The 19,923-nt window shown below is 49.3% G+C and overlaps 1 protein-coding gene across 6 annotated transcripts in view; it reads right to left on the minus strand.

Annotated features, from left to right (window-relative positions):
* Positions 1–19,923, minus strand: part of ADAMTS17 (ADAM metallopeptidase with thrombospondin type 1 motif 17) — a 346,632-nt gene that overhangs the window by 68,753 nt on the left and 257,956 nt on the right. For 5 of the 6 annotated variants that reach the window (XM_023254981.2, XM_023254979.2, XM_023254980.2 and 2 more), the window contains 4 exons: positions 17,477–17,557; positions 7,592–7,749; positions 4,544–4,703; positions 1,838–1,973 (listed from right to left, as the gene is read on the minus strand). In XM_023254981.2, the coding sequence (XP_023110749.1) occupies positions 1,838–1,973; positions 4,544–4,703; positions 7,592–7,749; positions 17,477–17,557 (535 nt within the window). Of the gene's footprint in view, positions 1–316; positions 1,630–1,837; positions 1,974–4,543; positions 4,704–7,591; positions 7,750–17,476; positions 17,558–19,923 lie in introns of those variants that run through there. The other variant, XM_045058883.1, reaches the window with a different exon arrangement.

Consider the following 19,923-nt stretch of genomic DNA (forward strand, 5'->3'; position numbering starts at 1 on the left):
ATGATCTAATGGTTGTGAGATCGAGTCCTGCATTGGGCTCTCCACTGAGCGTGGAGCCTGCTTGGGATTCTCTCTCTCCCTTTGCCCCTCCCCTGCTTGCACACACACAAAATAAAACAAAATAAAATAAAGGGTGTCTGGGTAGCTCACTTGGTTAACTGTCTGACTTTGGCTCAGGTCATGATCTCACAGTTTGTGGGTTTGAGCCCCACGTTGGGCTCTGTGCTGACAGCTTGGAGCCTGGAGCCTGCTTCTGATTCTGTGTCTCCCTCTCTCTCTGCCTGTCCTCTGCTCACACTCTGTCTCTCAAAAATAAATAAATTTAAAAAAATAAAATAAAATAAAATAAAATAAAATAAAATAAAATAAAATGATTCTTGAATGGATTCCTAAGATCATTCTTGCTCCGTCATGCCCTTGAGCCCATGCTGACCTCTCCTCTTCTAGATTCACTTATCCTACTTTCCAATATGTCACAGAGCTGGGCTGTCTCTGTGACCTGTCTGATCTTTGAGTCTTCACGGTGGCAAGGCCTTCCTTCTTTGGTCCTGGGTGTGTGTGGTTGATTCATTTACCAATTGATGCATTTGTGGGATGGCTGCTCATACCAAAGATGCTCAGGGAGACTTCTGAGAGTGAGCCATTCCTCATGGCCTTCAGTGTTAGGGTGGAATTTTATTCTTTCGTTTAAATTGAAGTATAATTAACATACAGCACTATATTAGTTTCACATGTACAACATAATTCAATAATTCTATATATTGCTCACGACAATAAGTGTAGTCACCATCTGTCACCAAACAACACCACTACCATCTTATTGACTATATTCCCTATGCTGCCACTTTTATCTCCATGTCTTATTTATATTGTAACTGGAAGTTTGTACCTCTTAATCCCCCTCACCTATTTCCCCTTGCCACCCACCTTCATCCTTAAGTTGCCATGGACCACACACAACCCACAGAGTAAGTCTCACCTCTTGCTTTCCCTCTTATCTTCCCTCTCTCACTCATACACACTTTACCAGTTTGACAAAGCAAAGGAGGTTGGCACGAAAACCAAAATGCTTTGCAAAACTTTTGTACCAGGTTGAGAGGCACAAGTTGGTCTTAAGAAGCTGCCATGTCAAAAGTCCAGCTTCTTTATAAAAGAAAAACATGCAGAGAACCACAAAACAAAAAACATGTACCGCAACCCAGAGCAGAATGGGAGGCCAGGGGTGATATTACACACTCTAACAACCACAGCCCTATGCAAAGTCTCACTGAAATGGCTGGAAATAAGGAGGCTTAACTGACAAACACGTTTCACACATTCATCTCGGTTGACAGCCCAAGAAAATTCACTCCAGAGCACATGAGAAACATGGCCACGAAAGCTGGGGTTGGCAACAGACCTCCTGATGGGTTCTAAACAATGTACAGCAAGATCCACACTCACTGGTGTTAGTTTTAGCCACTGAAACAGATCAACCACAGACACTAACCTGTGTTACTTACTCATGGGTTCTCACACTCTGACTTCGATTTCCTTTTTCTCCAAGACAAAATAACTTGGCGGGAGCTGACATGTATCAGTTGAAAGCATGTGATGATTTTTTCTGCATGAGATGTTCTTAGTGGCCTGCTAAAAAATACCTTCTAGCTAGGATTGTACATTTTTATCAGACCTCTCGCCAGAAAGTCAGTATTTCGAGCAAGCAGAAATCACTTGCCAACAACAAGAGAACGTGGCAGAGAGAGGTACTGTGGTGTTAACTGTATCTCACCCCCCAACTCATAGGTGCTTCTACCCCGACCCTGGAGGGTCCAAGTTTGAGAACACAGTGACTTACCGTGATTGGCACGGGTGTGAGTTGCACCTTCGGACCTGGGGCTCTGGACGGCTTGCTTGAGGACAGTCACTGTCATTCACCAGAGTTGTGGTCTTGTTAACAATCCGTGTGCAGGACACAATGGTTCTGCGTTCCCCTGGAAACCAAACACAGGGAACTGAGAGGCTATGGCTACACACACCTGGAAACGCCGTTCATTGATGCGGATGGAGGAACATTCAGGTGCATCTTTTGGTCAGTTTGCCATTTTAAAGTGGCTGTTGTAATGCTTTATTAGTTGTCAGAGAGAAAGAACCATAAGGTTAGGGATGAGGGTGTGTAAGACATGACAAGGGGCACCATGGGGCAGGAGGAAGATTCTAGAACAGGATCAGAAAGAGGCAACACCTCAGATTAGCTATGTGCTTAGACAGTTTGGGATTCATTGAGGCCAGAGTTCTGATTTGGCTCTTTAATTTCCAACAAAGATTGCCAATCTCTTTATCCGTTCCTTTGATATTTAAAGTCTATGCAGGTCTGGTCTTGATTAATTACCTGTACATCAGCCCTCACCAGAAGATCACGGCTCCCTATTACAGAATTCCTACGTGTTGGAGAGAAGTGAGAAGCAGAGGGGCTGGTCTGAAGGACACACAGACCTGCATCGTCCAGGCAGGCAATCTCGAGCCAATCTGAGAATCTGTTTCGCCAACTACTACTTGTCCAGGGTATCACTTGCATTTGGGAACTTCACTACCTGGTTGTCCCAGATGGGTGTAGCCATTCTCTGGGTGTCCCCAAAGCACCCTACACACTGCTTGGTCATGACTTTGCCACGGAGGCAGATGATAGGGAGCAGGGAGGGTAGTTTCTGGAGTCAGGCAGCCTGGCTTCAAACTTAGCTCCATCACTAGCATAAGGATCACCGTATCAGCAGCCAGCCACCATGCTTCTGTGCCTCGATCTTCTCAACCAGGCTGGTTTATTTAACCCCCGTGCCTTAGGGTGTTCCAGGGATGGTTAAAATTAAGCGATAAAGTATTTAGAACAGAGCCTAGCAAGGGTTAACACTCCATGTTAGCTGTATTTTATTTTCATTGTTATTTGGGAAGTATGGCAATAAAAGATTAAGAGGATGTCAAGGACAACTATTTGGACCCCAGATTTCTCGCTTGGTCTCCTGGAGAATTTGTCCTTTAGGGATGCCTCAAAAGTGTGGAGTCCTGAAATACACCATCAACTGTTACTGCCTGCAGCTGCAGCCTTGGGTGAGTGCAGAAAGCATGGGGCCGTCTCAAGCCACATTTTCGTTTTGGCTGCAGGTTTGACAATGGTGAGTCATCGGTTGTCATCTGACAACCTGAGAGTCACTGGTGTCATAAAAGAATGCCACTGGGCCAACAGTGACAGAACAGTACCCCACCCCCGCCCCCAGCTGAGGGGAGCCTGCTAACTGCTCCATTTGAGCCATGCTTCGTTTGCCCAAGAAAAAAGTCTGGCAATTAGGGATATGGGAGTTGCTGGATTTGGAGGTTGCAGGGACATTGGCACAGGGGGACAACTGAGGGATGGGGGGCTCCTAGGGAGAAGTGCAAAGTGGGACAACGACAGGGCTGATGAGGGTTCCTGAAGCTATGCCAACTGCCAGGGCTGCCTGAGGAACAGGCTAAGAACAAACAGCAAGGGCAGTTAGCCAAGATGTGCAGGAGAAGGAAGGAATTCACAGCTGGCCCTGGCAGTGTCTGATGGCCCAATGATGTTGTGGATAGAATTCCTACCTATTAGAAATGGGACAAGTCACTAAATGGTAAGCAATCCTCTACATATCAGATACCTGACAAACACCATCTTAGCGGTCAATAGCCATGTGGAACTGGGTATTGGTGGGGCCATCCCACTCTCTGGGCTGGCATTCCAGAGTCTAGGTGAACTCTCCATCCTAACTCTGTGCCCATAAAAACCCATACATCCTGTGTCCCACCTCTCATCACCGGGCTGTGTGTCCTATCAGGGTGACAAATTACCCTGTCCCAAGGGGCTGCTGGCTAAGAGTTCTGAATGGCTTCCTACTGCTCCCCCTAAACCTCCCCGTAATGAATATGGTGCCTTTTGCCGATACTAATTTTTGCAGTATGGCAGTTCCTTCCCTGCAGTAGGCATAGGGGGCGATCACTCTATTTGAGAGGTGAGAACATTTTAGTATAGATAGGATAAGTCATTTGCTAATATATGGCAGCAAATTGTGACTCAGCCAGGACTCATGCTCGGAATGTTTCATCAGACTCGTGGGGCTTTTTCCTTCTGCTGTATCCTGTAGTGGGACACCTGTGGCAAAAAGGAAAGGGTATTTTGGGGCAACACATCTGGTTCCCTTCCACCAAACAGTAACAAGTGAAGGTCTATCCTGTTCATCCCCAGGGTCACTCACCTGTCATACCTGTGATGTATCTGCATAGCGGCCAAACCTCCACTCAGGTCAGAGTCCAAGGGCCCTGGGCCATAGGCAAAGCAGCCTTGGGGGCACAGCTCCAACACGGAGGAGTTTGGAAGGCTACACAAGTGTTTTGTAGAGAGAGTTCAGTGGGGTGTGCTTAAGTTTCCCGGGAAATACAGGTGACGTGGCCAGCCCTTCTCGTGCCCTCTGCACTGGCTGCCGAGTGCCTCGAGTTCACAACCTTCCTTGAGCAAAACCCCACACCCCATGGGCGCGTGACCCCGGATGCTCACCTCCTCCACACTGCACGCTGCACCCTTCCCAGCCGCTGTGGGTCCAGATGAACAAAGAGTCCTGGGGTTTTTCCGGCTCGCTTTGATTTTCGGCAGTGTAGTTTACAGGAACGGTGTACTCGTAATGGATTCCATAATTTTGGTCATGAAATAGCAACACCTGGATCAGCAGCAAAATAAAAGGCCATTCTGGAATCAAGCGGAAGCATCCGGGCTTGCCGAATTTGCAAACGAGGCCGCCCTTGGGGCTGTCTCTCTACCAGGGTAACCAGTTCGTTTCTGGGTTTCAAAACACATTCAGTCTAGGGGCACCCCCTTATTTGGGTCTTGGGTTCCTCAGATACTCAACTCAGGGGCTGGAGTGTATGTGGACCATCAGCAGGGAGCTCTGCCCCTTCCCATTGGAGACAGGACCAGTTTGGACGAGGAATTTGGAGATAGGCAAATTTGCGGGCTCTCACTGAACTCTATGTGGAAAGCCCCTCAGTGCAGAGAAAAGAGCCTGTTTCCGCATACTCACCCACGAAGCTGCCCTTGCAGCAAGAAAGACACAAACATACTGTTTTTCCCTAAAAAGGCATGTGAACAAGTAGGGCTATTCTACTTCTTTGAGAATGAACATCACTCTTCAGTCCCCTAGCGCCGGTCATTGCCACATCGAAGGCAGGCTAAAGGGCAAACACAGCCCACCGCAGAGGAGCCTTGGGGACTTCTGTTTAGGAGTCCAAAGACGCACAAGCCTTCTTGTTGCCACGGGAGCTAGGATGTCGATGCCCACGGGGTGACAGAGGCCTGGCTGGAGGCTGAAAGCTCAAAGTGAGGGGCGGGGAGCCATCCTGCAGCTTGGGGACCCTTGGGTCTGAAATCCTGGTGAGTGAGCAGATGGATGGGCCTGCTGTTCGCATGACAAGGCATCACAAGCCCTGTAAAGACAGAAGTGCTCTCTCAGCTTTGTTTCTCGACACACACACTTTGGTGCAGAACAAGCCTTCTTGTGGGAGCCTGGCTGGAGGTGACGTGTCTTTGGGCCAGACTCAGAACCAGTGGGTACTTCTGGGTCAAGGCAGCTCTCAAGTTCACTTCCAGGCCTGGAGAAGCAGCAGACAGCTACAGGCGGAGTGTGCTCCAGCTGCCTGGACCCGGGGAGGGGACCGCACAGCTCCTGAGCATCTCTCACCCCTCCCAGAGCTTGAGTGGTGGGGTGGGGGTGAGGTGCTAAGAGCAGCCTGAACCGCATACACATCCACTTCTCCAAGAAACAGACGTGCAGTAATGCATTTGGAAAAATGCCTCCAGTTAAAAAAAAAAAAAGATAAAAAAAACCTCTTTAAAAGATCTTTATTATCTCAGTATGGGAATAAGACTGGTGAATCAAGAATCCATATGAAACCAATTTCATGCAATTTTGCAGCCACGTATAATTTGTGTGTGTGAGTGTGTAATTGGTTTCAAATGCAGGTCCCCGTGCCTCTTATGGACGCTCCTGACCCTGCAGGCAATGTATGCACCCCAGTTTGGGGACAGCAGACTTCTGTTTAGAGGCAGAGGGGCACGTCTCCTTTCTGGATTTAAAAACTTGAAGTAATCATTTTTCAAGAGAGAAAAGTGATTAATAAATATTAAAAAGGGTTGGAACTTCAGCTGAGTCTTATCAGGCACGGTCTGCATGAGTCCAGGCTGTGCGTTTGCTTTGATGGGCTGACGGTTCACTCACAGTTGATGAAAGCATTGGGCAAAGAAGGAAAATATACCCGTCTTAGGGTCTGATAATAAAGCAGATTCATGTGCTAACAGGTGACAGTGCTGCAGGGCTTTTATCTCGTCTTATGCTTCCTCTTACATCAGGACAGGAGGATTTGTTCTAATCCAGTAATCTATTGCAGGGCAGTGGCTTCAGTATAGGTTCTTGGGGCCCAGAAATCAAACTTGCAGGGCTGCATCTACAGTGGACTTCGTGGGCTGAGTGCTGGTCGCACGGGCAGGCTGCAGGACGGTTGAAGTCATGCATGGAAACCAGTTCACTCTGATCTCGTCAGAAGGTGTAGCAGGGGTAGGGCCATCATGGGTGATGTTGTACTGGGTGCCCATGCTTGCAGGCAGAGCTGGTTCCTCAGGGGATTCCCTGAGAAGTGGCCAGGGAATCTTCTGGCTGTCACCTAACCTTGAACGGCTGCAGATTGCCAGAGACCGCAAATTAATGGAGGAAAAAAAAAAAATTTCCAAGCGGAGACTTTGGCAAGCACAGAGGACAAAATGTGCTTTGATTACAGACGCACAAGCTGCCACAAAATCCGTTCTTTGGAATGAGACATGGAATCAATAATTATGAGCTATCAGAAGTTAGCCATGAGAACTTCTGGACCCTGAGAAAGAAATGGTGGTATCCCCTTCTCTGGAGATCTTTAATGCTTTTACAAGGATGTATGACCGATGATAAAGTGGTTTACACGGGATGCCCACCCGAGACAAGAGGTAAGACAAGGTTGCCCCAACCTGGGCTGACTACCCAGGGAGTAAATCTTCCTGTAGAACCTGGTTCTCCTTCCCGATTCCCGAACTCCTGTTGCAAGCTGAGTCTGGAAAATCTGAGCGACGCTGGTTTGGAAAGAGAGTCAACAGTTCATTTCCAAAAGGTAGTTTCCAATGTGGATATACAAACTGTGGGGCGGATCTGTGCCATCTGATATAAAAACACAGACTCCGAGCGAGGCTGTCTGCTCGATGAGGCCAATTCTCCCTGGCTGCCACATGGCGAAGTATTTCCTTCCTGGAGGCGGTTCCTTTTGAAAAAGATGGTAACTCTCTCTGCCAGTGAAGAGCCAGGGTGAAGTTTTGGGAGGGGGAAATTCTCAGGCATGTTGCAAAAGGGATGAGATAAGAGAAGATGGAGAGAGAGAGGGGGCGGGGGAGGCTTGAGCAGCAGGTGGCCAGGTAACCCACCAGGAGCCAGGTCCCCGGGAACCTCTCCCCAGGGCCCAGGGAAGAAGAGAGCCAGCAGACCCCTTGGAGAACCAGGCTCAAGACAAACACAAAAGCACAGCAAGTTACCATCAGATGCAGTGGTATTTTGGTTGGTCCCTTGGCAGAAATTTTCTCCCACAGGCCCCTTCTAACGTAGCGCACAGTGGTGCCGGCGATCTGGTACTCCCCGGGGAGCTCGATCTTCCAGTCGCTGTTGATGGATCTCTTACTGGTGTCTTTCAGGGCTGGGAAGAAAAAGGGGACACCATGGGAACCAGGGGGAGTCAGTCTGGGTGTCCTGAGTGGTGGGGCAGAGGTCTCAGCCTCTGCCTCTACAGGGGAAGGGAGGAGGGTGGCGTGCAGTGATGGAAGGTGAGTTTTCTGTGTACCGGCAACAGAAGCCTGGCTCACAGGGTGCAAACAGCCCAAGGGCCGCAGGACCTGGAGAAACCTGAGAAAGAGCGGTTGCGATAGCGGCTTCTTCAAGTGTGGGCTGCCTCAGAATCCACCCACCCGGTGGGGGTGCGGGGAGGAGCGCCAGAGGGTGGAGACAAACACAGCACAATCACACGTTCCTAAACTCCCAGGGGAGAGGGTCTCCGGCCTGGTGGGTGAATTCTATCTTAACGTGCCCAAGCCTACCAAGAGGGGTTTGCTGCTTCAGCAAAACGCATCAACTCATTTTACTGTTACCTACCTGGGGCTTCTTAAAGTCACAGCCCAGGGGCGCCTGGGTGGCTCGGTCGGGTAAGCGTCCAGCATCGGCTCAGATCAAGAACTCACGGCGCGTGGGTTTGAGCCCCGTTTGGGGTTCTGTGCTGACAACTGGGAGCCTGGAGCCTGCTTCGGATTCTGTCTCTGTCTCTCTCTCTGCCCTTCCCCTGCTTGTGCTCGCTCTCTCTCTCTCTCTCTCTCTCTCTCTCAAATATAAGAAAAAATAAAAAAAGAAGAGTCGTAAAGTTACAGCTTAATCCGGCTTGTCTTAAGGATTTGATAGCCCTGCACTAGTAAAGTGGATGCCTCCTCAAGAAACCACCGTGACTCTTTTAACTCTTTCCCAGTCGAGTCCGGGAACCCGGCCTGCCCACAGACAGGACGGCAGAGCTCCACCAGGGCTGTGAGACTAGGGCTCCGTGGGCTTCGGGTTCACTCTGCTGGCTCACGCCTCCACCGGGTACAAAATGTGTTGGAAGAGACAAAACCAACAGTGTGCTGATCGGCCGGAGCAAAACTGTGGTTTTTCTTCCACACAAGCCACATAGTGATGGTCTGAGGGCTGACGGTGACTCGTTAGTGTCTCCTCACTTAGGTTTGGAGTCCTGTCGTTCTCATGAGGAGAGCACTCTGTGGTGAAAGCCCGTTTTTTTTGTTGTTGTTGTTTTGTTGTTTAGGAAAGCAAAGAACTACTCTGGCAGTTAGGAGAAGGTGGCAAATGACAGTAGGTGACACCAAGTCTTATGCCGCCCCAAAAATGAAACTTCAGGGCACCCAGAGTGCAATGCCTCAGTCTCTGTAAATACAGCTGGAGCCCCCGATGCCCCCAATGGCTTGGGGACACTGCTCCGTCCACAATCAGTGAAATCACGTTCTACCCTGCTCCCTCTTCTCTGCTTACCGAGGCCAGAAATAAAACACTTGCATTTAATACCGATTTTGCACAAAGAGTTGAAGCCAAAAAGGGGCTTCCTGTGAACCCGGAATCCGTGAGCTCCGGGCTGGGTTAGGATCTGGTTGGACCCGGTCCCGGCCAGGCCACAAGCACCTGGGAGACGCTGGGCCTCTGCTTCCTCATCTCCAAGACATGATGGTCCCAGCCCTCACTCCCGCCCAGCAAGGCTCTCCTGGCACACGCAGAGGACATGCCTGCTCAGGACTCCTTGCTTATAGGAACTGCCAAGAGAAACTGAGAAAGAAACAGGGAGGGCCGCTTTCCAGCAGAGCAACTTCCAGTTGGGGTTTCATATCCAGGGTGGTTGTGCAGAGCGAGCGGTTGAGGATTACAGGACTCCAGGGAAGGCTTAGAAGAGAGAAGGCTCTACTTCTTGGAAGCAAATGTTTCCCTTCAAGAAATCCTACCTGCTACTGACATTTCCTGGCTCCCAAAAGGAAGTGAGAGTATCAGGATGCTCACAATTTCTGCTTCCTCAGCCACCACCTAAAGCCACCATTTAAGGGCCATGTGCTCTGATTTAGCCCCTCATGTACTTTTACCCATGTGACCTTCCCAACAACTCTCCAAGGTAAAGGATCATTTTGCTCTTTCCTCAGATGAGGCAATGGGGGCCCAGAGAGGTTAAGTTACCTGCCTAAAGTCACACAGCTATTACGAGTAGACACCTGAACCTAAACAGACCAAGCTCAGCACCCTTACCATTCTGGCTATATAAATCCCCATATTCCTTAGGTTATAACCTCAGTCGAGAGTTTTAGGAAAAATGCCGAGATGGGCAAATGTCACCCTTGTTTTTAAAGAGGACAAATTCCAGGCTCGAATGGGTACAGGGTCTCACATTCCATACACCCTCCTAAAAATCACTAACTTTGCAGATTTCCAAAGCTTCCAGTGAACGAACAGCTTCAAATGTGTTCAGTAATGTTAATTATTGGGGAATCTAGGTGAAGCCTGTATGGGTGTTCATTGTTCTAATTTCTCCATAGGTTTGGAAAATTGGTTCTTGCACATGCATATGAAAATTTGGTTTCAGAAATCAGTGCAGGCTGGTGGGATGTGGCAGACAGGCCAAAGGAGGGGCCAGAGTCTCAGAAAGAACTGTCTCCAAAAGAACAAGACTGGGAAGCATAGGGAGTGACCCACACATGCCCCCCCCCAACCCCCTCCCCCCTGTCAGCCCCTCACGCTTTTCTGAGGGCCTCCTAGCAGGTGCTAAGCACACAGCTCCTGCCCTCAGCCAGCTCCCTGTATGGAAGGTGAGAGAATGGATGAACACAACACAGTTTCATAGACTCTGTGGCAGAGGTGAGTTCGGGGCCCCCATATGTGTGTGCGGGGGACAGGGACAGGGGCAGATGGGGAAGACTGTCTGAAAGCAACGCAGAGGCAGGGAGAAGAAGTGGCCTGGGAGTGCCTGGTAGGCAAGGACTGAATGGCATGGATCCTGACCTGGGCGGCCATGACTGATGTTCCTGTGGTGGGCTGGTGGAGAGAGGAAGGCTCTGTGTGGAGAAGAGGGAGGCAAAGGAATTTTCTTTTTCCCTAGAAGTTTGGCTGGGCAAAGGAGGTGAGGTAAAGAGTGGCTCTAGAGGGTGGAGAAGGGGAGAGAAGTTTCAGTGTTCCTGTTATTGGGGTGGGGGATTTGAGCATGTCAAGACCCCCCCCCCTGCCCCCCCCCCCCCCCCCCCGTAACTTGGGTTAGAGGGATGAACAGAAGAGTTTCTTTAGAGCTACATGTTGACCACCAGCATGCTTGGGTCCATCTCAGAGAACCTACTGCCCACACAGACACCAGAGGCACTCTGGGGTGACTGTGCTCCTTGTCGCGGCCTACCCACATGCATCTGCTGACTCCCCCCTCAGTGCCCAGGGTTGGGGCCTTGGGTTTAAGACTTGGGGCCCTGACCTTCTTCTCAGGTTATGGCTGCTATGAATCGTGTGTTGTTGTCTGGCATTTATTTCTTCAAGTAACAACCTGGGGTTGCCTTTGGGGATATGTTCTTCCTCTAGCCATGCTGGGCAGACCCCAAACTCACCCCAGTTCCAGGCATGGACCCATCACCCAACCCTGGACAGTGAGAGTCCGTCCCAAGACTTCGTTCACCTTGGGAAGCAGCAGCCTTCTTACCACAGAATTGCCCAGAGACTCAATGTAAGTCTGGGTTACCAGTACATGGGAAGAGGCCCCCAGAATAAGGTCAACTGAGAGAGGACAGCAGTGCCCAGGGGAGAGAGAGAATATTTTCCCATGATATCATTTAAAGCTCCTGGATCCAGCTGTGCCTGAAGCTGATGCTCAGCAACTGAGAACTGGGTTTTGCTTTCACATTTGCTTTTTGGAGGTCAGTTAAAAAAAAAAAATACTAACCATGATAGGGGCAGTTTGGGAAAGATTACTAGTGTGGACTCCTAGAAACCACGCTAGGATCCTTACTAGCATTAAGCTTAGTAGCCAGAGATTTAGAAGGTCTGACATTATCTATGCCTTAAACTGTCTCCCAGGCCTCTGCTCCTGTCCGACACTAATGTTCAGGATGAGGTGACTCTTTCCCACTCAGCCTTGTTTGTGCATTTCCCCGCCCTTTGTGGGAAGCACTTTAAAGTGACTTAGTGAATTATAAACTGAAAACTTGAAAGCTACCCGGCCTCCATGCCAGAAGTCAAACATCTGGGGGGTCAGGAGTGGGAAGGACTGGGAAAAGTGAGGGAGGGCACACCTGGAGATGATTATGAAACCATCTACAGAAACAGTGCGCAGAGGTGTGGGGGGCCAGCCTGGGGAGCCCTGCTTCTGCTGGCAGAGGCACCCACTGTGGGTGAGATGCAGGGGACAGATGTCCAGCCAGCTGGGGCTTGGGGCTCATCAGCCTCCGATCACCAGAGGTTGTCCCTGTCAGAAAGGGGAGGTGCTGAGAGGGGTAGGTGGAGGAGACCTTGCAGGAGGTCCTCTGCTTTGGAGGAGTGGGTGTGGTCAAAGAATTGGGGGAAAGGAAGTGAGGGGGCAGGCTGTGGCTAGCAGGCTATGCCAGAACAAGGCCAGCAGCCGACTGGGGAAGAACACGTCAGTCAGTGGAACATTGGTAACCAGCCCCCTTAGGAAAGAAGCCTAGATCTAGAGTGCTTGTTGCTCCCATGGGGTCAATGCCCCCACCATGGAGGATTTCAAGTAATCTGTGTGCCCTCAGTGAACGCAGACCTCCTCCAAGCCACATGCCGCTGCTAGGGCACCCCCATGAGCTCCGGAAGTGCCTGTCTTTGTTCTGGAGGGCCTGGTGTGGAGCTGCCGACTTGGTGAAGTCTCCCAGTATCACAGCTTTGGGGGTGGGTGGGTGGGGCTCTCACGTCCCCAGAATGAATAAACTTTGCATGTCCAAGCTCTGCTTGTGGCCACCTCCACGGGCAGCTGCAAGCTTCCAGGCACTGCAAACATGGGTTCGCAACTGCCACTTGGCACCCCCATCCTCAGGACAGTTTGATCGTGATGACCATACTTTGTGAATTTTGCAGTGGGAGGAAAAACACAGAGTTAAAAGTAGGAGCTCAGCAATCCCAAGAAGCATGGAGATCGCCTCAAACCTACTGACTTCGGGTGAGTAATTTAGTCAGCACGATTCAAAATTTGCAAGGTTTTTGCTGGGGTCCAGCGGTGACCCTGGAACTTCCTGCTGAAATCGGAATTTAGCACCTGAGATTCCTTCAAAAGGGAGGGACAGTGGCCTCAGAGAATCTCCGAACATCAAGATCATTATCAGCGGTGAGTAAATAGGTTCCTTGTGCGTCCAATGAGAAAACCATGTCCTGGGGCCGTGTCAGCTCCAGACAGCGGTAACGCAGACCACCCCTGGCCCATCGCAGCAGCCTCTACCCTGAGCACGCTCCTTCACTCTGCAGGGTTTGCCAGAGCCCGCCAGGAGGAAGCACCAGGGCCCCCCACCCCCCAAGTTGCAGGAATACTTTCCAAGGCCTTGTACATAATGTGGCGTTCCTTTTCTTAAAGAAGGCCCCTGAGTTAAACAAGTTTTGGGCCCCACAAGTTCCTGTCCCTCTCAATCCTGAGGCATCGATGGGTATGGGCAAGGACACCCCTTGTCGTAGGCAGTTTGAGATTTTTAGGCCTAGAAACTCAACAGGGGCTACTGAAATGAAGACAGATGCTTTGATTTGACAGGCAAACGATGGAGTTCAGAACACAGGGAAATCCTGAGTGACCTGATGGGATCTGTGCTGTCTGAAGTTCGGATTCGCTGGGGAGTAAAGTTTCGCTTGCTGGTTCTGCCTGGGTCAGAGGCTGGATGTTTGAAGCCACCGTCTGAGATAGAACCAGCGCCTGCTTTTGTGTATTTGGCTCAGGAGCCATTAGAAGCCTTTTGGCAGCTTTTGGAGAGACTTTTGCAGGGATGAGGATGAGCACGTGCTCTTTCTCACTACCTGTGAAGAACGAAACCTCCTTAACGGCCTGGAACGTGAGGTCACATGGCAAATGTCCATTTCCATCCCCGGGCCCTTCTTTTGCCCTGTGAACATCTACACATCGTCCCTGGACTTCACTGGGGAGCAAGTGGTGGTGGTGGTGGGGATGGGGCGTTCCTGATGGGAGGGCACAGCTCCTCCTTATAGCTGGCTGGAGGCAGGCACGAGGGGTCCAACCCCATCCCCATGCCCTCCTCTTGCACGGCGCTGTGCAGAAGCTGCTTCTTTTTTGTCCTTCTCCCTCTTGGATTCCACTGGAAGACTTGACCCACAGTCAACCTACTTCTAATCCTGGCATCCAGTCAGTTCCTTTTATTTCCACTCACAGTTCTGCCAGCTCTGTTCTTAGCTGTGGATGCAAACTGCAGAGGCATTTCCTGTTCCAGGTGGTTTTGAGCAGAAAGCCAGGCAGCGTGGGCTGAAGGTAGGTGGGGTGAAATTCTTCAGGAACTGCTCCCAGCAAATGTGAGAGTAATTCAAAGTTACACTGGGTTGACTTCCAAAGCACCCAGCCCCGAGTGGAAACAAGTCTTGTTTGAACTAACTTTAGAAACATAATGAGCATGGACCACCTTCGGATTTGCCCTTGCTCACACACCAGGCCTTGGAATCCTGGGATTAAAATTTATGAATAAGATAAGAAGACAAAAGCTGGCTCCCCCCTCTGCAGGAGGCCCAGTGCTTCTGGGGAAGTTGTCCTGAGACACTGAACCAATTTCCTTGGGCTGGAGGTTCGCTTCTTTGAAGTCCACATAAATAAGTCACAGCAATGGGCAGGTTTAACGCATGTTAGCCAGGGAAAAGTTGTTTCCCTCTATTGATCTCTGGCTGTAATGGAACACATCAGAGCAATTCCAGGAGGCTCTGTGGATTGCCACAGGCCCAGATGAAATGAGGACCCTTGGACAAGCTGCTGAACCCCTGGAGCCTCAGTTTCTTCCTCAGCGAAATAGGAAAAGCAATACTTTGCAGTACTTAATGGGGGGCGGTTAGGGGTCAGGTCTACAGAGCCAAGCAGGGCTCAGTGACTGGGAACCACAAACATCGATGCTCCTGTTACCTGCATGTGTGGCCCACAGGCTCTGGGAGCTGAGAGGAACCAATAGGAGAGCTCGCCGCCCCCCCGCCATGGGCAGCATCACTATTTACTTGGCCCTAAAGTGGGTTCCAGCAAAACATCTGTGTTTACTACAGAAGTTGAACAATCTAAAGGATTCTGACATCCTTCTGTCATTCTTAGGTTGCCACAGAAAAGCACAGATAACGTTCCTATTTTGGACAGAAACCTGGGGCTGGGATGTCTCAGAAGCCAGGACTGGAAGCCAAGGGACTCACCTGCAGGGGCACCTGCTGGCCAGCCAATAAGTTGACCTTGGAACTGTGCCAGCTCTGGGGATATTGAGATTATGATTTTTGAATAAGATAAGGGTCAAAGGCAATGTCTGCCTCCCAAAGACACCCGGTGACCCCAGGGGGTAGACATGTCCTTTCCAGGTAGGCAAGGGCTGATGAACCAGTCGGAAATGGTAACATCTGGGAGTGACCCAAGGTGACAGATGCCAGTGAGGCTGACCCAATTTCCTCAGGTAGGAGGAAAGGGGCGGGGGTGGGCTCTTTGAGAATTTGGTAAAAAGGCCATAGCTCCAAGGAAGCTGCCAGAAGCAGCACAAGGCTGTTTTCGAAAGCACGTATAAGCACTGTTCCATCTGCGGCGACAGCTCAGACAGCTGCAATGAGGGGGCCAGGCTAGACGGGGACAGCGTCCACGCCAGGCAGGTGGAAAAACCGCAGGGCTGATGGAGACGGATTTGAGTATGAACCTGTAAGGTTCCACCCCGGCTTAAGGAGCAGCGGTGGCCTCACGGAGGCAGAGTGGATGGCAGAAGAGAAATCTGAAGAGGAGGTGGTGACAGGGTTGCCTGGGACACAGCAGGGGCCCCGGGCGGCTGCTTGCTGGTGAGCCCTGGCGTGGGCACTCAGGAATGAGAGCTCCTGTCCCTACTCCCGCCGTTCCCCAAAGCACATGTGTGAGGATTATCTGAGTGCCTGCAAAGTGTTTTCTTAAGTGACAGGACAGTGGTCTTCATTGGAAACTTGCCTAAGAGAGGTTTGTTTTATGTCTGTCTAACAAGACTTGGAGTTTCTCAAGTAGAGACCATTTCAAAGAAAGACCTAGATCCTTCTGAAGCTGCAAAGGCAGGAATGTGGATAATGATATAATTAATAAAAAAATTAGCGATAAAAGCTGAACTAAAAGCATTTCACCAGGAGCTTCATTTGAGCCAAAACAACTTAATTCTTAAGTTTGAAGCCAGAGAGAGAGATCGTGTCTTATAAATTCTTTTCAATCTCAAACGGCACCTTGCAACACAGACGGAGGAGATTATAATACGAGAAAGCCCAGGAGAAGGACCTGGGTAGGAGATCAGCCACCTCCAGTTTGAAATCCAACCTGAGACACAACATAGGAAGGAGAAGGGCTGGCGGGAGGGCATGGGTCACAGCATGTCCCATCCCAGGGGACTAGCAGTAGAGGCAGGCTCTGAGCACCCTGCTGGTCCCCACAGCAGCATAAAGAGCACATCACTCTACTCTGGTGCTCAAGTACCGGGCAGACCTTTGAGAGGGCCAATGGAGAGGCTGGCAGCTAAGCTTAGGATACACTCAGAGGGACTTCTGTGCCCAAGGAGGTGTTCAGTTGAACAATTCTTCATAGGCTTTAAAAAAATTTTTTTTTAAAACTATTTATTTTTATTTTATTTTTTTATTTTTTATTTATTTAAAAAAATTTTTTTTTCAACGTTTATTTATTTTTGGGACAGAGAGAGACAGAGCATGAACGGGGGAGGGGCAGAAAGAGAGGGAGACAAAGAATCGGAAACAGGCTCCAGGCTCTGAGCCATCAGCCCAGAGCCTGACGTGGGGCTCGAACTCACGGACCACGAGATCGTGACCTGGCTGCAGTCGGACGCTTAACCGACTGCGCCACCCAGGCGCCCCAAAAACTATTTATTTTTGAGAGAGAGAGAGAGAGAGAGAGAGAGACAGAGACAGAGAGAGGGAGGGAGGGAGGGAGGGAGGGAGGGAGGGAGGAAGGGGCAGAGAGGGAGGGTGACACAGAATCCAGGCTCTGAGCTGTCAGCACAGAGCCCAATTCGGGGCTCGAGCTGTGAGATCATGACCTGAGCCAAAGTCGGTCACCCAAACTGACTGAGCCACCCAGGAGCCCCTCTTCTTAGGCTTTAAGTATGGTTCTGTTGAAGGCAATGAGGAAAAATCTGGAATGGAAGCCAATCCTTCTGCAGACAGATGCAGGCATTTGTGCGTGAATAGAGGTGGCTGTTAGGAATTTGGGGTACACAACACTTAGTGAAAACCAGGGTTCTTTTGTGCTTCCATTGGATTTAGGGCTATTACTCTTTTTTCCAGCTAAGAAATCATCCCCAGAGCCATCAACAGCCTCCAGGGGCTCCCTCCAAGCCAGGCAACGGGTCTATGCTGTGTAGGCTAAGGCTGCTCTGAGTCCTCTGGGGGTTACTTTGGGGGGCTTTCGCCACCCCAATTCCATCCTTCCTTCCTCTGTCATCTTCCATGACATATCCAAAGCTGGTGGTTCCTCCTGCTCTCCCCCACCCCATCTACTTTGGGGGGGTGGCTGCACTTTAGCCAAAGACGACAACATTGTGTGGAGTGCTCTGATTACTTCTGTCTTTATGTCTCAAATACTGGTGTAAAAGCCGTGGCCTGGGAGAATGATGCTGGACCAAATAATCAGCCTGATCATGCAAACCTTAGAACATGAACCACGGATCAGATCATTTTCATTTTACCCAGAAAACTGTGGGCAGGTTTATCCTCCACCACGCGGATCCTCCGAGCTCCAGCTGGAATGACAGCAGCTTCAATATAACCTGTAGTGACAGACAAGATACAGGTAAAGCACACCTCCACCCTCCATCAGAGGTCCACGTAGAACCCCCCAGAAAGATCCACCCCTATGGTAACTTCAGAGCCTGTGGAATGGGATGGTCCAGCTCCGAGAAATCAAGTCAACCAACCAAGAGTTGTTCTTTGATGGCCAGCACCTCCCAGCTGCCCAAATTCCAGACAGCACCATTTGTATGTGTTAAGAGTTGAGCTGTCTCTCCCCCGCTCCCATTCTTATGTTCAAGTCCTAACCCCCACTATCTCAGAATGTGACTTAATTTGGAAATTAGGCCCTTGCAGATGTAATTCGTTAAGATGAGATCGCACTGGAGTAGGGTGGGCACCTAATCTTATAAAAAGGGGAAACCCGGATGCAGACACGCACACAGAACTCCATGTAAACAGAGGTCAGAATGATGCATCTACAAGCCAAGGGACACCACAGATTGCCAGCAAACCACCAGAAGCTAGGAGAGAGGCACGAAGCAGATTCTTCCTTACAGCAATCCAAAGGAAGCAACCCTGCCCACAATTTGATCTTGGACTTCTAGCTTCTAGAGCCATGAGACAGTCAGTGAGGGTCTGTGATTTATGCCACTCAGTTTGTGGTACTTGGTTACAGCAGCCCTCCAGACTAAGGCAGCCTGGAATCCTAGCAGACTAAGAGAGCCCCTCCTGGGAGCAAGGACGCACAGAGCCCCCGGTCACTTCATCTGCTGGAGGTTCCTTTGGTCTTTGCCGGACTTTGAGCTTTTCCTGAATCTGTGGAATGATAGCGGAAGTGACTCCCTCAGTGACAAAACCACTCCTTACCACACTGTGCCCCATTTCCTACTTCCATTGACCTTCAGGAATTTCTGCAACTCTCTCAGTGCATGCTTTTGTCTATTTCCTTGAGTATTTCCAGCTATAATGGGAGCCCTTCAGAGGCCAGAGGGCTTCCTCTGCCCATACTCTGACCTGACTTGTACCCAGACAGTGGGTGGATAATAATGATTCAGGGAGGAAATGGCTGAGGCTGCCAGGGAGGAGGTCAGCAACCAGCGGATGCCTGGTTTAACTGTGTCAATAAAGGAACCCAACACTATCGGTGAGATTCTGAAATGCAGGCTGGTAATCATTTTGTTATGATTTTCATTTGGGTTTTGGACAAGGGTTATGCGTGTTTGCTTCAGCAATTTAGGTGATCATTCCAAATTAGATTATGAATCCTTCCACTGTGGTTCCTAAATGTGATCGTCAGAATCAGCAAGGGAGCTTTAAAAATGAGAGATTTCTGAGCCCAACTATGTAGAGATTATGGAAATATCTATTTTTGAGGGGTCTATTTACTCCCTCATTTTCTCCCAGCAAAACTATCTTCATTTTCGTTATAAAAATAGTGCATGATAATTTAAACCACAAAAGGGGGGAAAAAACCCAAAATCAACCTGTACCACATTGCACTACAGAAATGACCCCTAAAAAGGTAATATTTTGGTGGCTAGCCTTTTCAGCATCTGTTAATGCACATAAAAATACATACATCATTTTACACAAATAGGATATTGTACGTAGTTTTAAAAGGTCAAGGACAACTTTAAGATAGAGTTTTGCTAGGCAATATGTGTCCAAGGTGCAAAATTCAAATTACAAAAGGATATGGTAGAAAGTATGTTTCTTTAATAAGATATATCCTGCACGTAGCTACCATTTCATTATTTACATATTATTACTATTTATAATAATTTGTCGATTGTGGCTTGGTTTCCATAAAGCTAATTGAAACATCCGCTCATATGGCAGTTTTATTTCTTCCTTTCTAATCGTTACGGTTTTAATTTCTTCTCCTTTCACCACTGGGACTGGAACTTACAAAATCACGTTGCATGCAACATGGGACTGTGTCATCCTTGCCTTATTCGTGATGTTCACAGGAATGCCTCCAAAGTTGTCCCACTGAAAATGAGGTCTGCGTGATAATGTGATAGGTAACAATTATCAGGTTAAGGAATTTCCCCTTCGTCCTAGTTTGTTAAAAGCTTTTGTCACAAAGAGGTACTGGAGTGAATCAAGTTCTTTTTTGCCTGTACTGAGGTCATCATATTGTTGTTTTCCCCAAACAATCTGAAGACCTCAGGACAGCTGAACTGTAATCACACTGGTCACGGCTCACATGGCATGTGGGTCAGTATCTCAGCTTTGTCTTTCCTTCACCAACACATTTTAGTTAATTGTGATTTCTTTTCTGTTCTGATGTTTTTCTGTAAATCTTTAGTTATAGTTACATTTCTATTATGTGATTTGTCAGCTGTAAGTGAAATATTTTAATCCCTGGATATTAAAAGACGAGGAGGGGCTCCTGGGTGGC

Source organism: Felis catus, chromosome B3 (assembly GCF_018350175.1).
Source record: "Felis catus isolate Fca126 chromosome B3, F.catus_Fca126_mat1.0, whole genome shotgun sequence".
In the NCBI taxonomy this organism is placed as follows: Eukaryota; Metazoa; Chordata; class Mammalia; order Carnivora; family Felidae; genus Felis; species Felis catus.